Source organism: Oncorhynchus gorbuscha, linkage group LG12, assembly GCF_021184085.1.
Source record: "Oncorhynchus gorbuscha isolate QuinsamMale2020 ecotype Even-year linkage group LG12, OgorEven_v1.0, whole genome shotgun sequence".
In the NCBI taxonomy this organism is placed as follows: Eukaryota; Metazoa; Chordata; class Actinopteri; order Salmoniformes; family Salmonidae; genus Oncorhynchus; species Oncorhynchus gorbuscha.
In genome coordinates, this window is record NC_060184.1 from 24,054,255 (window position 1) to 24,074,068 (window position 19,814).

Here is a 19,814-nt window from a genome sequence, read left to right on the forward strand (position 1 = left end):
CAGAAGGGCAATTGGAACAGTGAACTCACTGGGCATTGAACTAAACATTCCATTTGTCACAGGGAACGAATGGCAAAGGAAAAAGGGGAGTGATCATTAGCTGGGAACCCACAACTGGGTTTTGCCATGTTCTTAGCAACCACTGTCATTCAGTTGAGTACATGCTGTAGAACCCACCCAGGAAATATAGACTACTGTAGAGCTACATGTTGTAGCTCTTGCTGTGCCCCAGGGCAGGACTGGCAGGCAGTGAGTGACCAGTGCAACCACATTCTGAGAAGCACACACACACACTTGTAAGCTAATGCTCAGAGTCCCGTCTCATACACAGCCAGCCAGTGAGCTAACCAGCAGCAGGAAACACAGCCCCGCGAGCTCAGAGCACATCCTCCCATTGTTACTGCTGCTACAGCGCTCTACTGGAGGGAGACCATAGAGTTTGTACTCTACCAGCTAATCATTGTATAGCTGCATCTACACTACTGTTCCATCACTATCGTCTCAACATCTACAAAACAAACAAACAGACTAGCAAACAGACAAACAAGCCAACTTATATAATATTTAAAAAGCACCGAAAGGAATGAGAACGTCTTAAGTTCGAGGGCCAGTCTGTCTACCTCCAGATTGGGGAAAGATTAATCAGAATAGCTTCCCCAGGCCTTGGGTTGTCGTCAGTGTGGGGAAATGCTGGACAATGAGCAGCAGGACTCCCCTGTGAGGTGGAGTGGAGAGAGAGGGTCAGGATATCCCCCTGTTCTTCCTCATTTGGAACCCAACATTCTGTCCCCACGAAACCCTTTAGGTGAACATCTGCAGCATAACAGCCTGGAGTAAACAAAACTAGGCCTGTCATAGCAGAATCAAGGGGACAAAAGTTAAGCAAATCAAGCTCTTGTTCCAGAGATGAAGTTCTGGCCTGTGTGCCTGCATCGCCTTGACAATCATTAACTGTGTGGTCTTCAGATAGCAGCAGTAGAGCAGCTGGATAGCCCAAAATAGCTCAGTAGAGAACCGTCCTAGGTTCCTTACATAGTGGGTCACAGCAATATGATGAACTGGTGTGAGCTGGAGGCTTATTTGGTCTGAGTTTCTGGCAAAAGAGAAAGTATACATTTTGAATGAGAAACCCTGCAAAAGATGGAATTTAAACCCAAAAGAATACTTGATTAGAGAAAACTCTACAGGTGTGAATTATGAAAGACTGTGTGAAGTTTACAGCAGTAGAGAACACTGAGCAAGTGGAACAGCAGCACATACTGGAGGTCTATTACCTGTGTCTTCCCATCCTCAACCCCCTCTTCTGACAAAACGGCTACACACCCCCTCCACCCACACACAGTCACACCTGTATTTAACACAGAGAGAGACAGAGAGAGAGACAGAGAGAGAGCGCCTCACCGACTCGTCCTTCTTTCCGACCACAGAGAACCACATGGTGTAGGTAGATAGTTCCCGCTCGGCTAGAACTGGCTCGTGCTCAGGCTCAATTAAAAGTCCACAAGGAGGAGCAGATCACAGCTCAGATGTACTGGTGTAATAATCACAGAGACCAGTCAGAGACCAAAACAAAACAGCTAGCGAAGGAGGAGATACTAGGTGTGGCGCAGTGGGAGAAAGAAAGAGGTCCACACTACATTCTACTGTAGGACGCCATATGACAAATAATCAGCAGCCAGCCAGAGTAGGAAATACCATTTACAGACTTAAGTAAACAGTCCGCCAGCGTTAGCCACTCACTACTCTGCAACAGTTTGGGTAACCTTTCAGAGCACTACCCAGCTGTGTTCTGCACTGGGCAAATTACTCTCCTCTCGCTCTCCCCCTCTCATTCCTTCGCTTCTCCAGTCTGCCACGGACTCATGCCTTCCTTCTGTCTCCTGTCCTCCCCTCCCATTTTCCCCTCCCTCTGCTCTCTCTCCCCACCTCTCTCGATCTTTCTCCCTCCCTTCCTCACACCACCTCAGGTTGAAAATAGCAGTAAAAACAGAGGGTGTGGCCCCCACCTCCTCAAATACAAAAACTATGCTTTGAAAATAAACAGTTCAGGGAGGCCACTCTATTCGCCCCCCACTCATCCTCCACCCCCCCACACCATCCACCCCCCACCATCCATCCTCCCCCCACACCATCAGTCCCCCTTCTTCTCAGACTCTCATTCCTCTAAAGCCTCATGTCCACCAGACGCGTCAAAATCATTGCCAATGGAGTAGTCCGCAACGCGGCATTGGGGATGTTGCACTAGGCTGTGATGTGCTTTACCGCATGGTGGTACAAACTACAAAGCTAACCACTTGGCTAGTTAGCCTAGCTTCCCCTTTCCAGCTAATTATTTCACATTCAACTGACCAGCAACATTTTTTGCATGGAGTCCCCGGTAAAAGTCAGTGCTTTAATGGAACAGGGCAGAGAGCCCAGCGACAGGCAAAATGACCTTCTCCTCCAGGCTGCAAACCTTTCTGCAGCCTTGCGAAGCACATGTGCGTCAAGTAGCAAAAATGCGGACTAGACATCCGGCAAAACGTATACGGCATCTGGTGGACATACAGGGGCTATAATGGTGCCAGCTGAAACATGACGGTCACTTTTTACACACACACACACACACACACACACACACACACACACACACACACACACACACACACACACACACACACACACACACACACACACACACACACACACACACACACACACACACACACACACACACACCATTATCCGGAGTTACGGCAGACTAATGCAGTAAACAACCACAGAAGAGAACCCAGTACAACCTAAGGCTCTTACATCAATCCACACCAACACTGTTAGAAACAGCATGTTCCACCGGCAATGTTGTTGAACTGAAAATGAGGACACCTTCAGGCAGGTTCTTGACAACGATTGAGAGAAGGGCTTATTTAGGATTATTTATGTGTTCACCAGGCAGTAGTCATCAAGTCTGCTTGAGCATGGACGCAACAAATGCTTCTGGGTTATTTCTTCATTGAATCTGTGTAATTCACATCACTCACATAACACTTCCCTTCCAGCCAGGAAGTCACAAACCTCTTCCAGGAGCACTAGTGGGTATCGACAAAAACCTTATCAATAATGAAAGGAAAGGATTGAAAGATGTCTTACCTTGGCAGCCACAATGCTGAGGCCCATGCCATTGTGCTTCTTCAGGGTGACCGTCACAACTTCCGGTTCCTTCCGCATTTGCTGCAACGAGAGGACACAGCTTAGAGAGCGTTAGCTTAGGAAAAATGTGCTTCTACAGGGCTCTCAGAGCTGGGAGCTCTCTCCTGGACGTTTCTCAGGCAGAATGAGGAGCTGGATGAGGGAGCAGAGGGATAGGCGCAGAGCAGGGTCGTCATACAGAGAGAGAGCTGGGTTGGGGCGACCGCAATGAGAAATGGCGGGGGCTGGAGAGGAGTCAAGAATGAAAGCCACATGCGCTTGGCTCCAGAGGATCTCAATGGGAACGTTTAAAAAGAGGGCTGCCTGGGAGCAGGGTGGGGAGAGAGGGAGAGGGCAGGGCGTTCCACACAGACTGCCTCTCGTCCCCATGGCACTGAACACATTGAGACTCAACAGCCCCAAAGACACAAACAACTCTTCTCTCATCTGCTGAGCTATGCTGTACAGCCACATAGTTCAGAGACAGAGAGTGGATACAAAGCCACATTAAGTAACAGGGATCTGGTGGCATTTCTCATCGTGTGATGTGGTGTAGAACAAGTCTTTCTGAATGCCATTGGAGTGATTTCACCAAGTGCTAGAGGGCAGGGCAATGGTGATGCAGGGTTCAGCTGGCTACAATGAGTAAAGAAAACATTCATTCAGACAACAGATATTCTGCAGTAAGACACTAACTCTTAACTCAAACAACACCTGCCAGCGAGAGAATCTCCAGAGAGAAATAGTTTTTAGGATGACAAAAGTCTGACTGCACTAGGCTAGCTACAGTAACACCTCCTGTCTGGACTAGTGATCAGGGAAACCTACCCGTTGTTGTCCTTGGGGATCCCCTGTGTCTCTGTGTGTCTTATTAACCCTGTAATGGCTGCTAACAGCGGGACTCTATGGAACACTAGAGTAGTGATTCTGGAGCAATGCGGTGGAAACATGAGGCGGGGTGCCGAGGTCGCCCTGCCTGGCACACGACCAAGAGGCCATTAATCAAAACCTCAGCGGTGCTTAAGCGGTTTGGGCGCCCTCCTCCTCTCCCCGGTCCCTTTACTAGTGTGGGGGCTGGGGCTAATGCCAACCCTGAGCTGAGGTTTGAAGCATGAAAAAGGAGAGCTGGGGGGGAAAAAAAACAGGGCAATTATACAGGAAGCAGTGTAATTTCTTTTTTTTGTGTGATTAAGGTGAGAAGGGTATCATTTACTGCTGTTCCAGAGCTCTCTGGTCACTTATTGGCCTCTGTGGTGTAATTGGTGTTGATTGAAATCGAGCAGGAGGAAGTGTGTGTGTGTGTGTGTCTGTTAGTGTTAAGTAGAGTAGGGCAGAACGGTGATTGCATGACAGCAGCATGGGACATTAACGTTTTCCATACGATCGTTGGAAACAAGTGATGCCAAAACATTAAGCCACAAACAGAGAAGTTGAGTAATTGAAATATTCAAGTGTTCTAAACAGCTAAAAGCAGCAGCCTATTCATTCCTCTGTGCTTCTCCGTTACTTAGTAATATGGTGGCTAATGTATAAGGACATGTCTGCGTCACGACCAACAGGCACTAATGTGCATGATCATGCAGCTCAATGTAATGGTGTCCTGCATAGTCCTAAGCTGTAACGGTTGGAGGGACACCTACCAGGTCTGAGTTGTCTGCAGAGAAGTGGCTGTCGCAGTCGACTCCTTCAAAGTGGATGGTCCAGGTCCCAGGGGAGCGCGGGTGAGGGGTTAGCCGACAGAATCCTGCACAGGACACGAGAGGAAATCACAGTTATCTTCTTCTACTTAGTACAGATCTGAGACTACATTTACACGGCAGCAGGAACAACTCTTGGAATCTCTCTCAAACACTCTGATGAGGACAGGAGCAAACAGCTCTCCAGTCTCCTCTTACATAGCTATTACATTCCACTGTCTACGCGTCAACAAAACAAACACAGGCCAGCCCAGCCTCTGATTGGTTCACAACTTTAGGTTCAGACAGAACACAACCGGTGTGACATTCCGAAATAGAGTGTATTTTTGTATCCTCCTCCACACAAGTACCTCTCTGACAAAGGGGGTCCAGGAACTCCTGGAATCCGTTGGGAATGTTCCTCACAACGTCGCAGGAGTAGCCGTCCTCGGGCAGCAGGAAGGGCAGCTGCAGGTCAGGGTCCTCCTCTAGCTGGACCTCTCGGCCGTCACTACGAGCCAGCTCATCTGCTGTGTTCTCCGCCACGGCAACCACGTGGTCTATAAGTTCCTATAGGGGGAGACACCAGACGGACCAATGGGGGTTTAGTTACATCAGGGGAGAGGGATGTGTGTAATAGTCCTTTGACTGTTTCCTCAATATTCCACAAAGTAGAAACAGCAACCTGGACTGGAAAAGGGAGCTAGGAAGATCAGTCAAGCGGTGAGCTTAGCTAATGTTTACCCCAAAATAACAGCTCAAACTCCAACACATTACAACTATGGGAGGAGACTTGTGTTAAGCAATACTTCAAACCCCCATTTCTCCACTTCAGAGTCATTCATTGTATCTCTAGTGTGACTGCGCACGTGAATAGAGGAGCGTGTAGTCATGTCTTACTGGGGGGATGTAAGGCTCGTCGGGAGCACAGTGGTAGTTGGTCATGAGGGCGTTGAGCTGCAGGGAGTTCAGCTTGAAGCAGGTGTTGTGGATGTTCTGCACGTCTTGCATGGAGTACTTGTCCATGGTGAGGAGAGTCGTAGCCTGGGGAGGAACAACAGAACAGAGTACAATTAATGACAGAGAAGGACTTCATTTATAGTGACCTTTTGTCCACGCTGAAGTCCTTCCCCTACAACTTTCCATAGGAACAACAGCTCTTAAAGCATCACCCAGAGCTGCTGACAAGTATTCAATAAAAACCATTCTTCTGAGGTGGAAGGGCCTGCCCTGCCTACAGTAAGTCACCATATGGAAAACAGTGCATAGCTAACAGGTGTGCCATGCTGGACAAAGATAGGTGGATCATACCTGTACGATGCGACTGAGGTGGCAGTCAGCAGCCAGCTCCAGGCCCTGTTTCTCTGCCCAGGCCTCGATGTGGCTGAGCTGCTGCCGGAGGATGGCGCCCCAGTAGTGTGAACACAGTCCAGAGTCGGCCTCCATCACCAGCTTGTTGAACAGCCACATGTTGATGAAGTGGAAGAGCTGGGAGAACAGCTGGATGGTCAGCGCCGCGTTGACACGGCAACGACGCAGCAGCGACATGGCGCCCGTCAGGGTGTGCAAAACATCCTCTACGTGGGGAGAGAGATGGAGGATGAGGAAGAGGAATGTCTTTTTACATTTCCACTACTGCTGGAGTACTTAGTGAATAACCAGTCCACCAAGGTTTCAGTTGATTTCTATACACTATGTCCCCACTAGAGGGCTCACTTTAAGAAACAAGCCGAGTGACATACGGTGTAGCTGTGAATGTAAATAAACTGCAAAAAAGAAACATGCCTTTTTCAGGACCCTGTCTTTCAAAGATAATTCGTAAAAATCCAAATAACTTCACAGATCTTCATTGTAAAGGGTTTAAACACTGTTTCTCATGCTTGTTCAATGACCCATAAACAATTAATGAACATGCACCTGCGGAACGATCTTTAAGACACTAACAGCTTACAGATGGTAGGCATTTAAGGTCACAGTTATGAAAACTTAGGACACTGAAGAGGCCTTTCTACAGACTCTAAAAAACACCAAAATAAAGATGCCCAGGGTCCCTGCTCATCTGCGTGAACGTGCCTTAGGCGTGCTGCAAGGAGGCATGAGGACTGCAGATGTGGCCAGGGCAATAAATTGCAATGTCCGTACTGTGAGACGCCTAAGACAGTGCTACAGGTAGACTGGATGGACAGCTGATCGTCCTCGCAGTGGCAGACCACATGTAACAACACCAGCACAGGATCGGTACATCCAAACATCACACCTGCGGGACAGGTACAGAATGGCAACAACAACTGTCCGATTTACACCAGGAACACACAATCCCTCCATCAGTGCTCAGACTGTCCGCAATAGGCTGAGAGTGTCTGGACAGAGGGCTTGTAGGCCTGTTGTAAGGCAGGTCCTCAACACACATCACCGACAACAACGTCGCCTATGGGCACAAACCCACCGTCGCTGGGCCAGACAGGACTGGCAAAAAGTGCTCTTCACTGACCAGTCGCGGTTTTGTCTCACCAAGGGTGATGGTCGGATTCGCGTGATGGAAGGAATGAGCGTTACATAGAGGCTTGTACTCTGGAGCGGGATCGATTTGGAGGTGGAGGGTTCATCATGGTCTGTGGCAGTGTCACAGCATCATCGGACTGAGCTTGTTGTCATTGCAGGCAATCTCAATGCTGTGCGTATCTCAATGCTGTGCGTTACAGGGAAGACATCCTCCTCCCTCATGTGGTACCCTTCCTGCAGGCTCATCCTTACATGACCCCCCAGCATGACAATGCCACCAGCCATATTGCTCGTTCTGTGCATGATTTCCTGCAAGACTACCATGGCCAGCGAAGAGCCCAGATCTCAATCCCATTGAGCACGTCTGGGACCTGTTGGATTGGAGGGTGAGGGCTAGGGCCATTCCCCCCAGAAATGCCCGGGAACTTGCAGGTGCCTTGGTGGAAGAGTGGGGTAACAACTGGCAAATCTGGTGCAGTCCATGAGGAGATGCACTGCAGTACTTAATGCAGTTGGTTGCCACAACAGATACTGACGGTTACTTTTAATTTTGAACCCCCCCCCCCCTTTGTTCAGGGACACATTATTCCATTTCTGTTAGTCACATGTCTGTGGAACTTGTTCAGTTTATGTCTCAGTTGTTGAATCTTGTTATGTTCATACAAATATTTACATGATAAGTTTGCTGAAAATAAACAGTTGACAGTAAGAGGACTTTTTGTTGTTGTTGCTGAGTTTCCAAATGTAACAGGATGAGTTTAATATATACACAGTTATATACACAGTAAGAGTGTCACGCCGTGTATGAACAGAGGGGAGTCACCTATGTTGGGCCTTTGATTGTTCTGTTCCTCTGGGTCGTCCAGGAAGGCAGGCATGTAGTTACTCAGGTCAGACTGCAGACACTGGACCAGGTACCTGAGATAACACAACAACACATTGGTTCTGTACGGTCCACACATTATCTGGATAAACAAAAAGACACATACAATGCATATACGTCCACCTACACGAAGTCAAACACACATACGTTCCCTTGTCCTGAGAGCAACACTTGTCCTGAGAGCAACACTTGTCCTGAGAGCAACACTTGTCCTGAGAGCAACACTTGTCCTGAGAGCAACACTTGTCCTGAGAGCAACACTTGTCCTGAGAGCAACACTTGTCCTGAGAGCAACACTTGTCCTGAGAGCAACACACACACATAAAATACAGATATACAGAAGAATGCAGAAACGTGCACACACACACCCCTAACGGGACTTCCTCGGGAATCCCACAGTGAACCAGTGGTCTGGCCTGGCCGGCACGGCCACTCTGCTCTGCTCCGGGAAAAAGACAAAGCACCAGTTGTTTCAGCTAGCCATTCCAGGGAGCAGTGAGCAGAACAGGGGAACGGGAGAGCCATGGAAACGGTTTTTACTGGGACCTTTCCCCAGGCCCATACAGCCCTGCTCCAGCCTGGCCAACAAGCCAGGCCCAAGACATTCCACATATTCACAGCTCCCCTTTGTGTTCCTGCATCCACACACAGACTCCAGAAACAGTACGGACAAGGGCTAGATTGACTTCCTCCAGATCCTTACATGGTCCGAGCTGAAGCAACACAATTATCTTGCTTAACCCCCTGTCCCTCGGCTACTTTTATTGCTCATGGGACAGCTCAGGCAGAAGTTAGCATGGGCCGCTAACCACTAGCTACGACATTGTGAACGAGGGCCATTTTTCCATGGGCAGCAGACAATCTATATTTTGTTTTCCACTCAGGAGAATCGATGCCAGCAATGGCAGAGTACTTCACATTTTGATCTAGAATTAGCATAATAATTGTCCAATCATACTATTACTCACATGTGGTTTGAGTTAGCCCTGATGGCGTACATTCAGACATGACATACACAGGATTGACAGGGTAGTGTGGGCTGCTGCACCGTGTGACTAGCACACAAACAGAGCTGGGAGCAGGATAAGGTAAAGCCTGGTCTCCAGGTCATGGGTGAGAAAGTGGGGGGCAGAGAAGTGATCAGAAGAGGGACAGGAACAAGAAGTGGGAATGATGGGGCAAAGAGGAGTGGAAAGAAGACAAACCGGGGCATTTAAAGAGGCTGGCCAAGAAGACGGAGGAGCATCGAACTACAGAGAGAAGAGGACCAGGCGTTAGGAAAGAGACGGGGCCAGAGGGTAGGGAGGAAGTCGGGGCACTCACTTGAAGGCCATCTGGACGAGGTGTGCCAGCACATCCTGGGCGTCCAGTGTGATGCGCGACAGATCCTTGTCCTGCTTGATGAAGTTGAGCAGCTCTGAGGCATTGGCCATCCAGAAAGCCAGGGCCCCCGCAATGTTCTTCTGCTTCTGAAATACACCAATCAAGGAGCAGGACAGACCGAGAGAGAGAGCAGGGGGTCAGAGAGGAGGTATAGACAGACACGGGGTGAAGGGGGGACTTTCTCAGACTCACAGCCATGAGCAGTAGCAGCACTCAAGGGATAGACTCGTGCACCTGCCACCCTACCCCACCCAAATCCAAGACGTCCAGAACCAGACACTGGCCCCCAGTTATAGCCTCTTACAGAAGGTCAGTTGTGGAGGGGGGGGCTGTGCAGAGTAGACTACTGGATTAACAGGCTCTTTGTCATATCAAATAATATATTGAATAAACATATTGTACAACTAATAGGCACAGATCTAAGATCAGTTGACCCTCCCCCAATCCGAACCATAACCATTTAGGGAAAACTGTTGTTAGAACAGTGCCTACAGGAAATGTAATTCCACTTTTATTTTCTTGCTAGCTTCTGTGTGGAGCAGTTCCCTGCATGTCCTGATATAAATGCGGTCTACTTCCTCTAGCAGTAGCTACTGCATCTCTGCAAGGGGACCACATTCCACATCAACCAGTATACAAACAAATACTGGCCTGGGATGGACATTCAGCTCAGTTCTCATGTATTTTAGCCTGTGATGCGGTTCTTGAACACCTCTAACATGTAGCAGAGATAACAGGAGTAAACTGAACAGGCTGCTAAAGCTTTAGAGCCCAGTGTCTGGTCTGTGTGATGAGCTAATGTCAATGTCCCCTTAACACAAAGAATAAGGGATACACAAGGTCCTCCCCGACTTGTTTCGGCCAGCGCTGGTCCGTGTGTATTCCGCACTCGTCTATCCCCACAAAGAAACGACAACACCCCCACTTCAGAACGGCCACAGGACAGAACGCATCCAAAAGAACAACCATGTCAAACCACAGACAAAATTAAAAATGGAGAAGGGAAAATTCAACAAAAGCAAAAGAACGTTGGGGTTTGTCTTTCATCCACACTGAAGTGCAGTAAAGCATGAGGTCACATGGAAATTACAATTATTTCAATGTTGCCACAATCAGAGATTTGTTGTTGGTTTTAGTACCACATGTTCCAGGTTGAAGGCTGAATGAGGGTTATTGTGTTGGTGTTTTAGAGTCCAGCTGTTGGAGAAGGGATTATTTGGCTGTTGGAGAAGGGATTGTTTGGTTGAGGGGTTTTTGGTTTCTGCTATGGAGAAAAGAAGCATGGAGGACTGAGGGAAGCTCGACTGAGACGAGACGATAGAGGGCGAGACTGAGTGAGAGATGAGAGAGAGAGCGCTCTCTCCCCGAGCAACGTGTTAGGTGTCCTACCTGGTCTGCTTCAGGAATCTCCTGTCACAGAGGTGAGGGGGGGGGGGGGAACAGACAGACATCCCACAGGACAGAGAAAGACTGTCAACAAAACCCATGGCATGGACAGATTCACACACAGGTATGTCAACAGAACACAACACACAGCACTCACACACACAAATGGTCATGTGAAATACACATGAATTCCACTTTGGTAGTGTATGAGAAATGCCTTTTCCTTTAAATATAGCAAGAGAAGGCACAGAGTCTACTGGCAGAAACTAGTTTTGAATGTTCCCTGTAGGAGGCAGGGACATTGCTGTGCAGTTTGATTATTTAAGGAACACAGATTACGTTTCCAATGTCCCTCATGAAGGTTTAAGACTTAGATTTCCAAAACCATCAGGATGATTTCTATAAGATCTTTAAGACACACACAGAGCAACGCAGACAGATATCCCTAATGCTCCTGCACTGTGTGTGTCTAGTATGTGTCTGTGACAGACACTGTCAGTGTGTAGACAGACAGGTAATCATCTGTCTATTAACAGACTACAATCGGTATTTAAATTGAGTGTCTTTAAGGTTGTATATTGACAGGATGAGGAATCCCATGAGAACTGACCGGACAAACACGTCTAAACTCACACCATATTAGAGTGCTGTGAGGAGTCAGTCAAACTCTGCTAGGTTTGATCGTTTTGGACCATTTCTGTTTTTCACACATAACTCAGGGTTGGTGTCCCAGAGTGTGGGTATTACTGCTACACTAGTACAAAATGTCATTTGGGTTTTGTGCTGGCTGAGCGTGCTTTTGGAACACCACAATGATCCTGTATTTCGGTGTGTTTCAGTGAATACATTAGGGAGGGGGGACACAGAGACGCGGGACACAGACATAACATGGGCTTCACGCCTCTACAAATTATTCTGTGGAAATGACCTGGTTGAATAAACCAAGAGAGATCTTACAAAATACTACGCCTACCGGGACGACTACCTAGTCAGCTACAGGGTTTGGGGTTTTCTTTGGGGTTTTGTTTCGGTCCTGGGTCACCTGTATCTCGAGGGAAGTAAAAATAACTAATCAAAAGAAAAAGATAAAAGTGCAGAGAACAAAAGTATTTTTTGTCAGTGTCCTTTTTCCAGGCAACTGGCTGAGGATATAACGTGGTCATATACACACCAAACCCAGGCCTTAAACCTTGAATGTCCTCCTAATTAGAATGAGGAGGAGAAAAAAATACGGCGAGGAGGCAGGATGGACACTCACCTGGATGACTCCTTCCATCATGCTCACCATCTTGTTGACGATGGCTATGACTTTGTGGGTGCGCTCCGAGGGGCCGATGTCGGGCCGGTAGTGGCTGGACATGACGTAGCGACAGGTCATGTACAACACGTAGGTTGGGGACAGCTTGAAGTGCACCGTGGAGCTGTTGGTGTAGTTGATGATGGCCGTCAGGAAGGTATCTTCGGCTGGAGGGTGCATGGTGGGGGCAAGGAGGGTGACAACGGTGCGGTGTGAGTTCACGTGACACAGGCAGATGTGTCAGTCCTGATTTTGCTACAGGAGTGACTGTGTGCATGTTTGTGTGTTTACAGAAGGGCCTTGTGATAACATTTTCCCCAAACCTGGCTTCCTGGTTCCCCAGCAGGGGCTGTTTATAGTGCATTGTGAGAGAGTTGTGAAAGAGAACACCCCCCCCCCCATATTAGAAATCAAAGGCCTCTGCTCTCTCTGCTCCACGGCCAAACACATAAGCTCACACAACTTCAAATACACAAAGACTGATTTCAGCCGGGCCCAAGACTAGAGTCCACAAACAAGGTTCTGCATATAATAGGGCTTGAAAGGAAAGTTAAAATGGCTTAAACCAATAAAGCTATGCCAAAGGGGGAGCGGGAGAGCCCATCACACACATCAGAAGTAGCGTACATTCAGTGTGTGTTCATTGGAGAATCATTGCATGTCATTCACAGAACAGACTGGTGGGTTTGGCTCCCTAGTGATTAGAAGGTAATCAACCAATTGCTCGATCAAGAGAGAGAGAGAGAGAGAGAGAGAGAGAGAGAGAGAGAAAGAGCCCTGCATGCTACCACCTGCTATTTTCACAGCCTGACTAATTCATGCCGACAGTCATATTTCAGTTAATGTTGACATGATCGTGTTCAATAAAACCACTAGGGGCAGTGGACAACATTAAAAGCCAGTTGGCGGCAGCTTGCAGACAATGAGTCAATACCTCTCAGACACCAGCTAAATGCACTGTAGCAAGATGGTGTGGATGGCCTTTATCTAGTTATCAGGTATAGAGAGAGATATTACTAAAATACACAGCAGGTACAGAGAGAGATATTACTAAACTACACAGCAGGTACAGAGAGAGATATTACTAAACTACACAGCAGGTACAGAGAGAGATATTACTAAACTACACAGCAGGTACAGAGAGAGATATTACTAAACTACACAGCAGGTACAGAGAGAGATATTACTAAACCACACAGCAGGTACAGAGAGAGATATTACTAAACTACACAGCAGGTACAGAGAGATATTACTAAACCACACAGCAGGTACAGAGAGAGATATTACTAAACTACACAGCAGGTACAGAGAGAGATATTACTAAACTACACAGAGAACAGAAGGGCTTGAAAGGAATAGAGGGAGATGGTATGAGGGAGATGGTAAGAGAGACTCAAATAGAGTGAGAGAAGAGAAAAAGCTAGAAACAAAGAAAGAGAGAAAGAAGGGCAGAGAGAGCCAGTACTCAGCTCCAGCAGAGAAGGACTCACAGTTGTCCCTGAACTCGATGCTGGCCGGCAACGTCACTTCTGGGCTCAGGCTGTCCTGGGACCTGCAGGGAGGACAGAGGCTCTCAGTAAACCACCCAGCCCGTTCACCACGCCCGTTCACCACGCCCGTTCACCACGCCCGTTCACCACGCCCGTTCACCCCACAACCCTGGCGTTGCAAGCACCATGTTCTACCAACTGAGCTACTAATGTCCCCATTGATTCCAGGTGTGTGTCTCACCTGCTGTCCTGCTGCTCCCCGCGGATCATGGGTTTGACCATGCCTCTCTCGCTGCCGTTGGATGAACGCTCCATTTCCAGCTTCCCTGAGCTCTGCAGTAACACAGCAATACACTTCATGGTGGAATGTTCTGCTGCCCAACTATGGCACTAAGATCCCTCAAACACAGCAACTACACACACAACATATGAAACACTCTGACCGTAATCACATACAACCACCACACACGTAATGCTGAGAACAGCAAGGGACACACATTGACATGGAGGGGGAACTACTGTACCTTGCTGGTGGAGAGGGCCGTCCCACTGTGGAGGTCCCCTTGCAGGTCAAAGGTCGTCTCAGGAACACTTCTGCTTGACAGATGGGCCAGAAAGAGAGAGAGAATAAGCTCAAGGACAGAACATCTCCCAGGCAGAGCAGGAGGGACTTTCATTACTGGGAAAGAATGACAGGAGCTCAGATATAATCCACAGCACCACACACACACACACACACACACACACACACACACACACACACACAGGCGCACACACACACACACACACAAAGACAGAGCTGTCTGTTCTAAAGAAATGGACTTACTATTTCATATGCTGACCCATGACAAGAGGACACACACATCCTGATCTCTACAGTACAGCCATACAGCCTGCCCTGAGGGGAACATGTGACTGTAGCCTCTCTTACTGAAAGCTGTGTAATTGACCAGAGAGGACTGGTTCAGGCCAATCACAACACAGTCCCATACTTAGAGCAAAACCCATAGTCTGAGTTTGAACTAAAATGGTGTCATTTGATTTCCATTGCTGTTCAAAGCCATTTGAGTTTTTGGAGGTCATGGAGCTTGGAGGTCCCATAGCAAACATACATGTCCCAATGTACAAGTAGCAAGAAATGCACCAGAACTGTCCCAAAAGTCCTCTGATCTATTCTCTTTTCCACTCCCTCATTCCCTCCCTCACCCAGATGTCATCCTCTCTAACATCAGGCCACAGCATTAACGGTGGATTAGGGTTTATCACTACATCCACAAACATGAATAAATTAACCAGCCCAGCCAGCCCAAATGTTATACATCAAGCAAACATGGCTGGTCAAATTAACATCATGGGAATTCTGTCCTTAGCCTAAAGCCCAGATATACACTGACTTAATGACTCTCTAATTAGTGGATCTACATCAACAGTCAGTCTCCACTCACCAAACGCACTCTAGAAGCCTAAAGACTGATAACATGCTAATATAGTCATCTTCTTGAATCCTCAAAATCTACTGTCAATGAGAGCCTAGGTCATTCTCCAGTCATCTACTATAGCGTCCTCGCCCATGTGGTGGAGACGTCCTATCCAGCCAGTCCACAAATGCAACACATTCTCCTCTGTGAGAAGTAGAAACCCTGCCCTACCACTGTCTAACCATAGGAAGACATTACTCCGTCTCACCTGGCAGTGTCCCCGTCCTGTTCTCTCTCGCCCTCTCTCTCTCCCCTCTCTCTCTCTCCCTCTCTCTCTCCCCCTCTCTCTCTCCCCCTCTCTCTGGTTGGAGTAGTGTTTGTAGTGAGCAGAGGAGGCTGCAGCAGTGATCTGAGTGTGTGAGGGTGTGGGGCGCCAGGGTCCTGGTCCTCTCTGCCTTGTTAATGACACAGCACTGCAGGCCACACCCCAGCCAGCCAGCCCGGACTGATCAGATTAGAGTGTCCTTACAACAGCCCAAGCCTGGCAGGCAACCCAACTCTACCTCTTTACCCTCTTTTTCCCCCATTCTGGTACTTCCGCTCTCTCTCTACGCCCACCTCCTCTCTCTACGCCCACCTCCTCTCTCTACGCCCACCTCCTCTCTCTACGCCCACCTCCCCTCTCTACATCTCTTTTCGGCTCCCTCTCTCTGCAGCCAGAGTTAAATTAGAGCTAAACCTGCTGCACCCAGATGGCTCCTCCCCCTCTCGCCCACGTGGCATCTGTTTCCATGGCAGCGATGTGGTCAACTACGGGCTTAGAGTCACATCCCAACCCCAGGGAATGAATCTCACATACACACAAACTAATACACCTTTGAGAAGGTCAGAATCCTGCAAAATGGAATTCAGCAGCACTGACTGAGCTGTAGAGGTGGATAGGGTACCTGACAGGATATAGGTTTTGACTAAAGATTCAACTATCAGAAGATAGTTTGGTGTACTACGGCCACAAGGTTCTAGACCAGAATGACTAGCAGGTAGGCCATGGCTGGGTTAAATGGCACTCTATTCCCTTTGAAGTACATTGGTTTTCACCAGGACCCAGAGGGCTCTAGTTAAAAGTAGTGCACTATATAGGGAATAAGGCTCCAATAAGGATGCACATGTCATCTCTGGTGGCTGGCAGCTATGTGTAAACAGGAGGCTATGCTGTCATGGCCTGTTCAGAACACACCATTGTGCTGTTCAGTCAGGCAGCTGAGAGATGCATCCTGGGACTGATGACACTGGTTTCAGCCGGTCTCTGCTGCTTCCTGTCCCATTCACAGCCATTCCTGTCATTACCACTGGGATAAGCGAGCTAGCTTTCCAAAAGTGTCTACATTCATAGTGTACTGCAAGTGTGTGTGTGTGTCAAAGCCATGGGAAGGGGGGGGGGTTGAGGGTGCCGCAGCACCCCCTAAAAATAAATACCCCCCACCCCAGACCCATCTTGGTTGTAAAGATGGGGGGAGGTCTGTACGTAATAAAGAGATGCTCTGATGTTTTGACACCACACTCCACAAAGCAGGTCCTACAGGCTCTAGTTTTATCTTATCTTGATTCTTGTCAAGTGCTGCAAAGAAATACCTAGTTAAGCAGCATCCAGCCCAGAACAGTGTGGTCCTTCTGTAGCTCAGTTGGTAGAGCATGGCGCTTGTAACGCCAGAGTAGTGGGTTCGATCCCCGGGACCACCCATACGTAGAATGTATGCACACATGACTGTAAGTCGCTTTGGATAAAAGCGTCTGCTAAATGGCATATATATTATTATTATTAGAGCGGCACGACTTACTATTCATTGTAAATCAGACGGCTAATATTAATACTATACATGCCAGTCTGTCTTGGCTAAGAGTTGAGGAAAGACTGACTGTCGCCATAGGTGTCGGCTAACGGGGATCTTTATAAATAAATAAAAACTATTCTCGCGGCCACGGCGTGTGTGGGCGCGTGTACCGGTGAGTGTGTGTGAGTGTATATGCTGGCGCCAACACCCCTCACCCCACCTACCCTGACTTGTGCCTGCCTCTCATCATTGGTCCGGGCCCTCCCTTGCCCATGCTGTGGTCGTAGCTGGGGTCCACAAACTTGAACACGTGGGAGGCGCCGAACTGCAGTGTGGCTCCGCTTCGCAGCACGGTGGTCTCGGTGACACGCTGGCCGTCCACGTAAGTCTCAGCCTCCAGACTGTGTGGTGTCACTGTCACCAAACCCTCTGTATGCATCAGTTTACAGTGGTGGGGCAGGATACCTGGACCAAACAGCTGGAGGAGAGGAGACACTCAGTATTACTAGACCTTTAGCTCAGATAACTAGCTGTCCAGTCTGCCATCGTAATTTACAGCTACATCAATGTAGCATCAGACAGACAGACAAAGGGCAGGTCCTTACCTGGATGGAGCCGTCGTCTGTAGTGTCTGAGCCCACCTCAGTAACACTGTGCTGCAGGCGGTAGAGTTTCGGTTTGTCTCTGGAGTCTGAGCCATCTATGGTGGAGACCAGGAGACAGTCAGTACTCACAATATGGAGGGGACACACTCACTACATCACAGAGGGAGATTCTTACCAACACATGACAGAGTCATACACTTCACACACAAAATACATAAGAGGGGAAATAGACATACAAAACCCTGTTGTCATAACAACTTCCAGTAGACCAGATAATCTGTGTATTTTGATTAGTAAAAACAGATTTTAGTAAAAGCAAAGCAGCAAATTAGTTAAGGGTGGGAAAAACATGTATCTTCTGAAAATCCTATGGGTTTTGTGAAAATCCTCATTTGCAAAAAGCACTTGCTATTGCTAAGCTCAATAATGTCTGGCAGGGGCCCTAAACGTGGCTTAGTGCAGTGGAGTTGACTTAAGGTCCTGTCCTAGATAGTGAGGCCCTTCTCTGATTGGCTGAGCCACTGATCAACAAGGCATTCAGGCCAGTAGCATTCAGTTGCACACAGACACTGATCTAAGGTTTCCTTTCACGGAATTGTTATGGCGAGCATTTGGGGTGGAGAACCTGATCCTAGATCAATGCCAAAGGGAAACGTAGGAGGTCAGGTAGGAGTTGACCCTAACAACTAACCACTGATACAAGGTCAGATAGATCTTTTGCCATCACAATAATGGTCAAAACTAGAATAACCAATAATCTTGAGGATAGTCTGATCCTAGATCTGTACTTAAGGACAGGTTCTACCACAAGTCAACTTCTATCCAGAGAAACACAGCAGTAGATGGGTGTGGTGGTGGAGAGGAGGAGAGGCGTGGGTGGTAGGTTTACCTTCGTGGTGCCGATAGGTGTAGTAGCCATAGTGATTCCCCCTCCCTAGGTGAGCAGACATGCAGAGGCGGCAGCAGTAAGACACAGCAGTAAGACACAGCAGTAGGTAGTAGCGACAGACAAAACACACCACAGGAAGCCAGGAGAGAGAAGACACAGCATGGGGTGTAAATGTTGCACCAAGAAGAAAACGCAGAGCCCTTCTTCACCTCACACACACTCACAGTAATAATCACCAATAAAAATACATATTAAAAAAAAATATATAATTTTTTTTTAAATCGCAGAATCCACACTAACACACACAGCCTTCACCTAAACCCTCGACACACCTTGAATCACTTTCCTGCAGAAAGAGCAGATAACCATTGCCTGGGAGACACACTTTTGTGGCAATGTAAGCAAACAGATTGCAAAATTTCAAATCTTTTAAGTACTAATGAAATCCCTGAGGTTAAAAATGGTTCTGAGAGACAGGGTTAGTGCACTGCATGGTTGGTCAGGGGAGCAGAGAGAGAGCGAGCGAGAGAGAAAGAGAGGGTCAGTGGAAACAGGCAGCTGTTAGGGCCAGCCCATTAGTGAGGACTGACCATCGTACTGGACCCAACACCTAGGCCAGGGATGGGCAACTGGTTGCCCGCGCCTTTTGTAGGGGGAGGGGGACTCAGCCAGGGTCTCAACACTGGTGCAACTTTGACATTTGGTTGTGCATCAGCAGTCAGTCAATTAGCCCATGTCAGCTATTTTTGGGGGTGATTGGTAAGTTAGTCTATCGTCCAGCTATCTTGTAGTAAGCATGGTTAAATGACCCATGCCTCTTGATCATTAGTTATATTAAAAACTGCATTCACCTCCACCCTAATTCGGGGGGGGGGGGGTGTAACCAGATCCAGAGCCACAGCGACTCCTAATGATAAGTTCCATGTTTTTTGTGGCCCCCACCCCCATTCCTGACCAAGGAAGAACACGAGCAGCAGCTACTGTAGTCCTGAAAGCATTCTCTTGGTGGGGAAGGGAAGATACCTAGTCAGTTGTACAACAATGCATTCAACTGAAATGTGTCTTCAGCGAGTGGGAGAGAGAGGGTACAGTTAGGCTTGGGAAGTATACCGCATACTGGAGCATTTGGAAAAAGCAACGGGATGGTTTTTCAATACTATCAAAACTATTTATTTGAAGTAGAGGTCAACAGATCATGATTTTTCAACGGCGATACCGATTATTGGAAGACCAAAAAAAGCTGATACAGATACCGATTTACAAACAAATGTATTTGTAATAATGA

At 48.0% G+C, this 19,814-nt stretch overlaps 1 protein-coding gene across 1 annotated transcript in view; it reads right to left on the reverse strand.

The window, feature by feature from the left end:
- Window positions 1-19,814, reverse strand: part of LOC123990738 (afadin-like) — a 128,253-nt gene that overhangs the window by 28,703 nt on the left and 79,736 nt on the right. The window contains exons 9-22 of the mRNA XM_046291559.1: window positions 18,530-18,574; window positions 17,641-17,735; window positions 17,260-17,513; window positions 14,310-14,379; window positions 14,027-14,118; window positions 13,786-13,847; window positions 12,257-12,462; window positions 9,553-9,698; window positions 8,170-8,264; window positions 6,156-6,421; window positions 5,745-5,888; window positions 5,216-5,414; window positions 4,809-4,912; window positions 3,130-3,210 (exon numbers count right to left, since the gene is read on the reverse strand). Of these exons, the coding sequence (XP_046147515.1) occupies window positions 3,130-3,210; window positions 4,809-4,912; window positions 5,216-5,414; window positions 5,745-5,888; window positions 6,156-6,421; window positions 8,170-8,264; window positions 9,553-9,698; window positions 12,257-12,462; window positions 13,786-13,847; window positions 14,027-14,118; window positions 14,310-14,379; window positions 17,260-17,513; window positions 17,641-17,735; window positions 18,530-18,574 (1,859 nt within the window). The remainder of the gene's footprint in view (window positions 1-3,129; window positions 3,211-4,808; window positions 4,913-5,215; window positions 5,415-5,744; window positions 5,889-6,155; window positions 6,422-8,169; window positions 8,265-9,552; window positions 9,699-12,256; window positions 12,463-13,785; window positions 13,848-14,026; window positions 14,119-14,309; window positions 14,380-17,259; window positions 17,514-17,640; window positions 17,736-18,529; window positions 18,575-19,814) is intronic.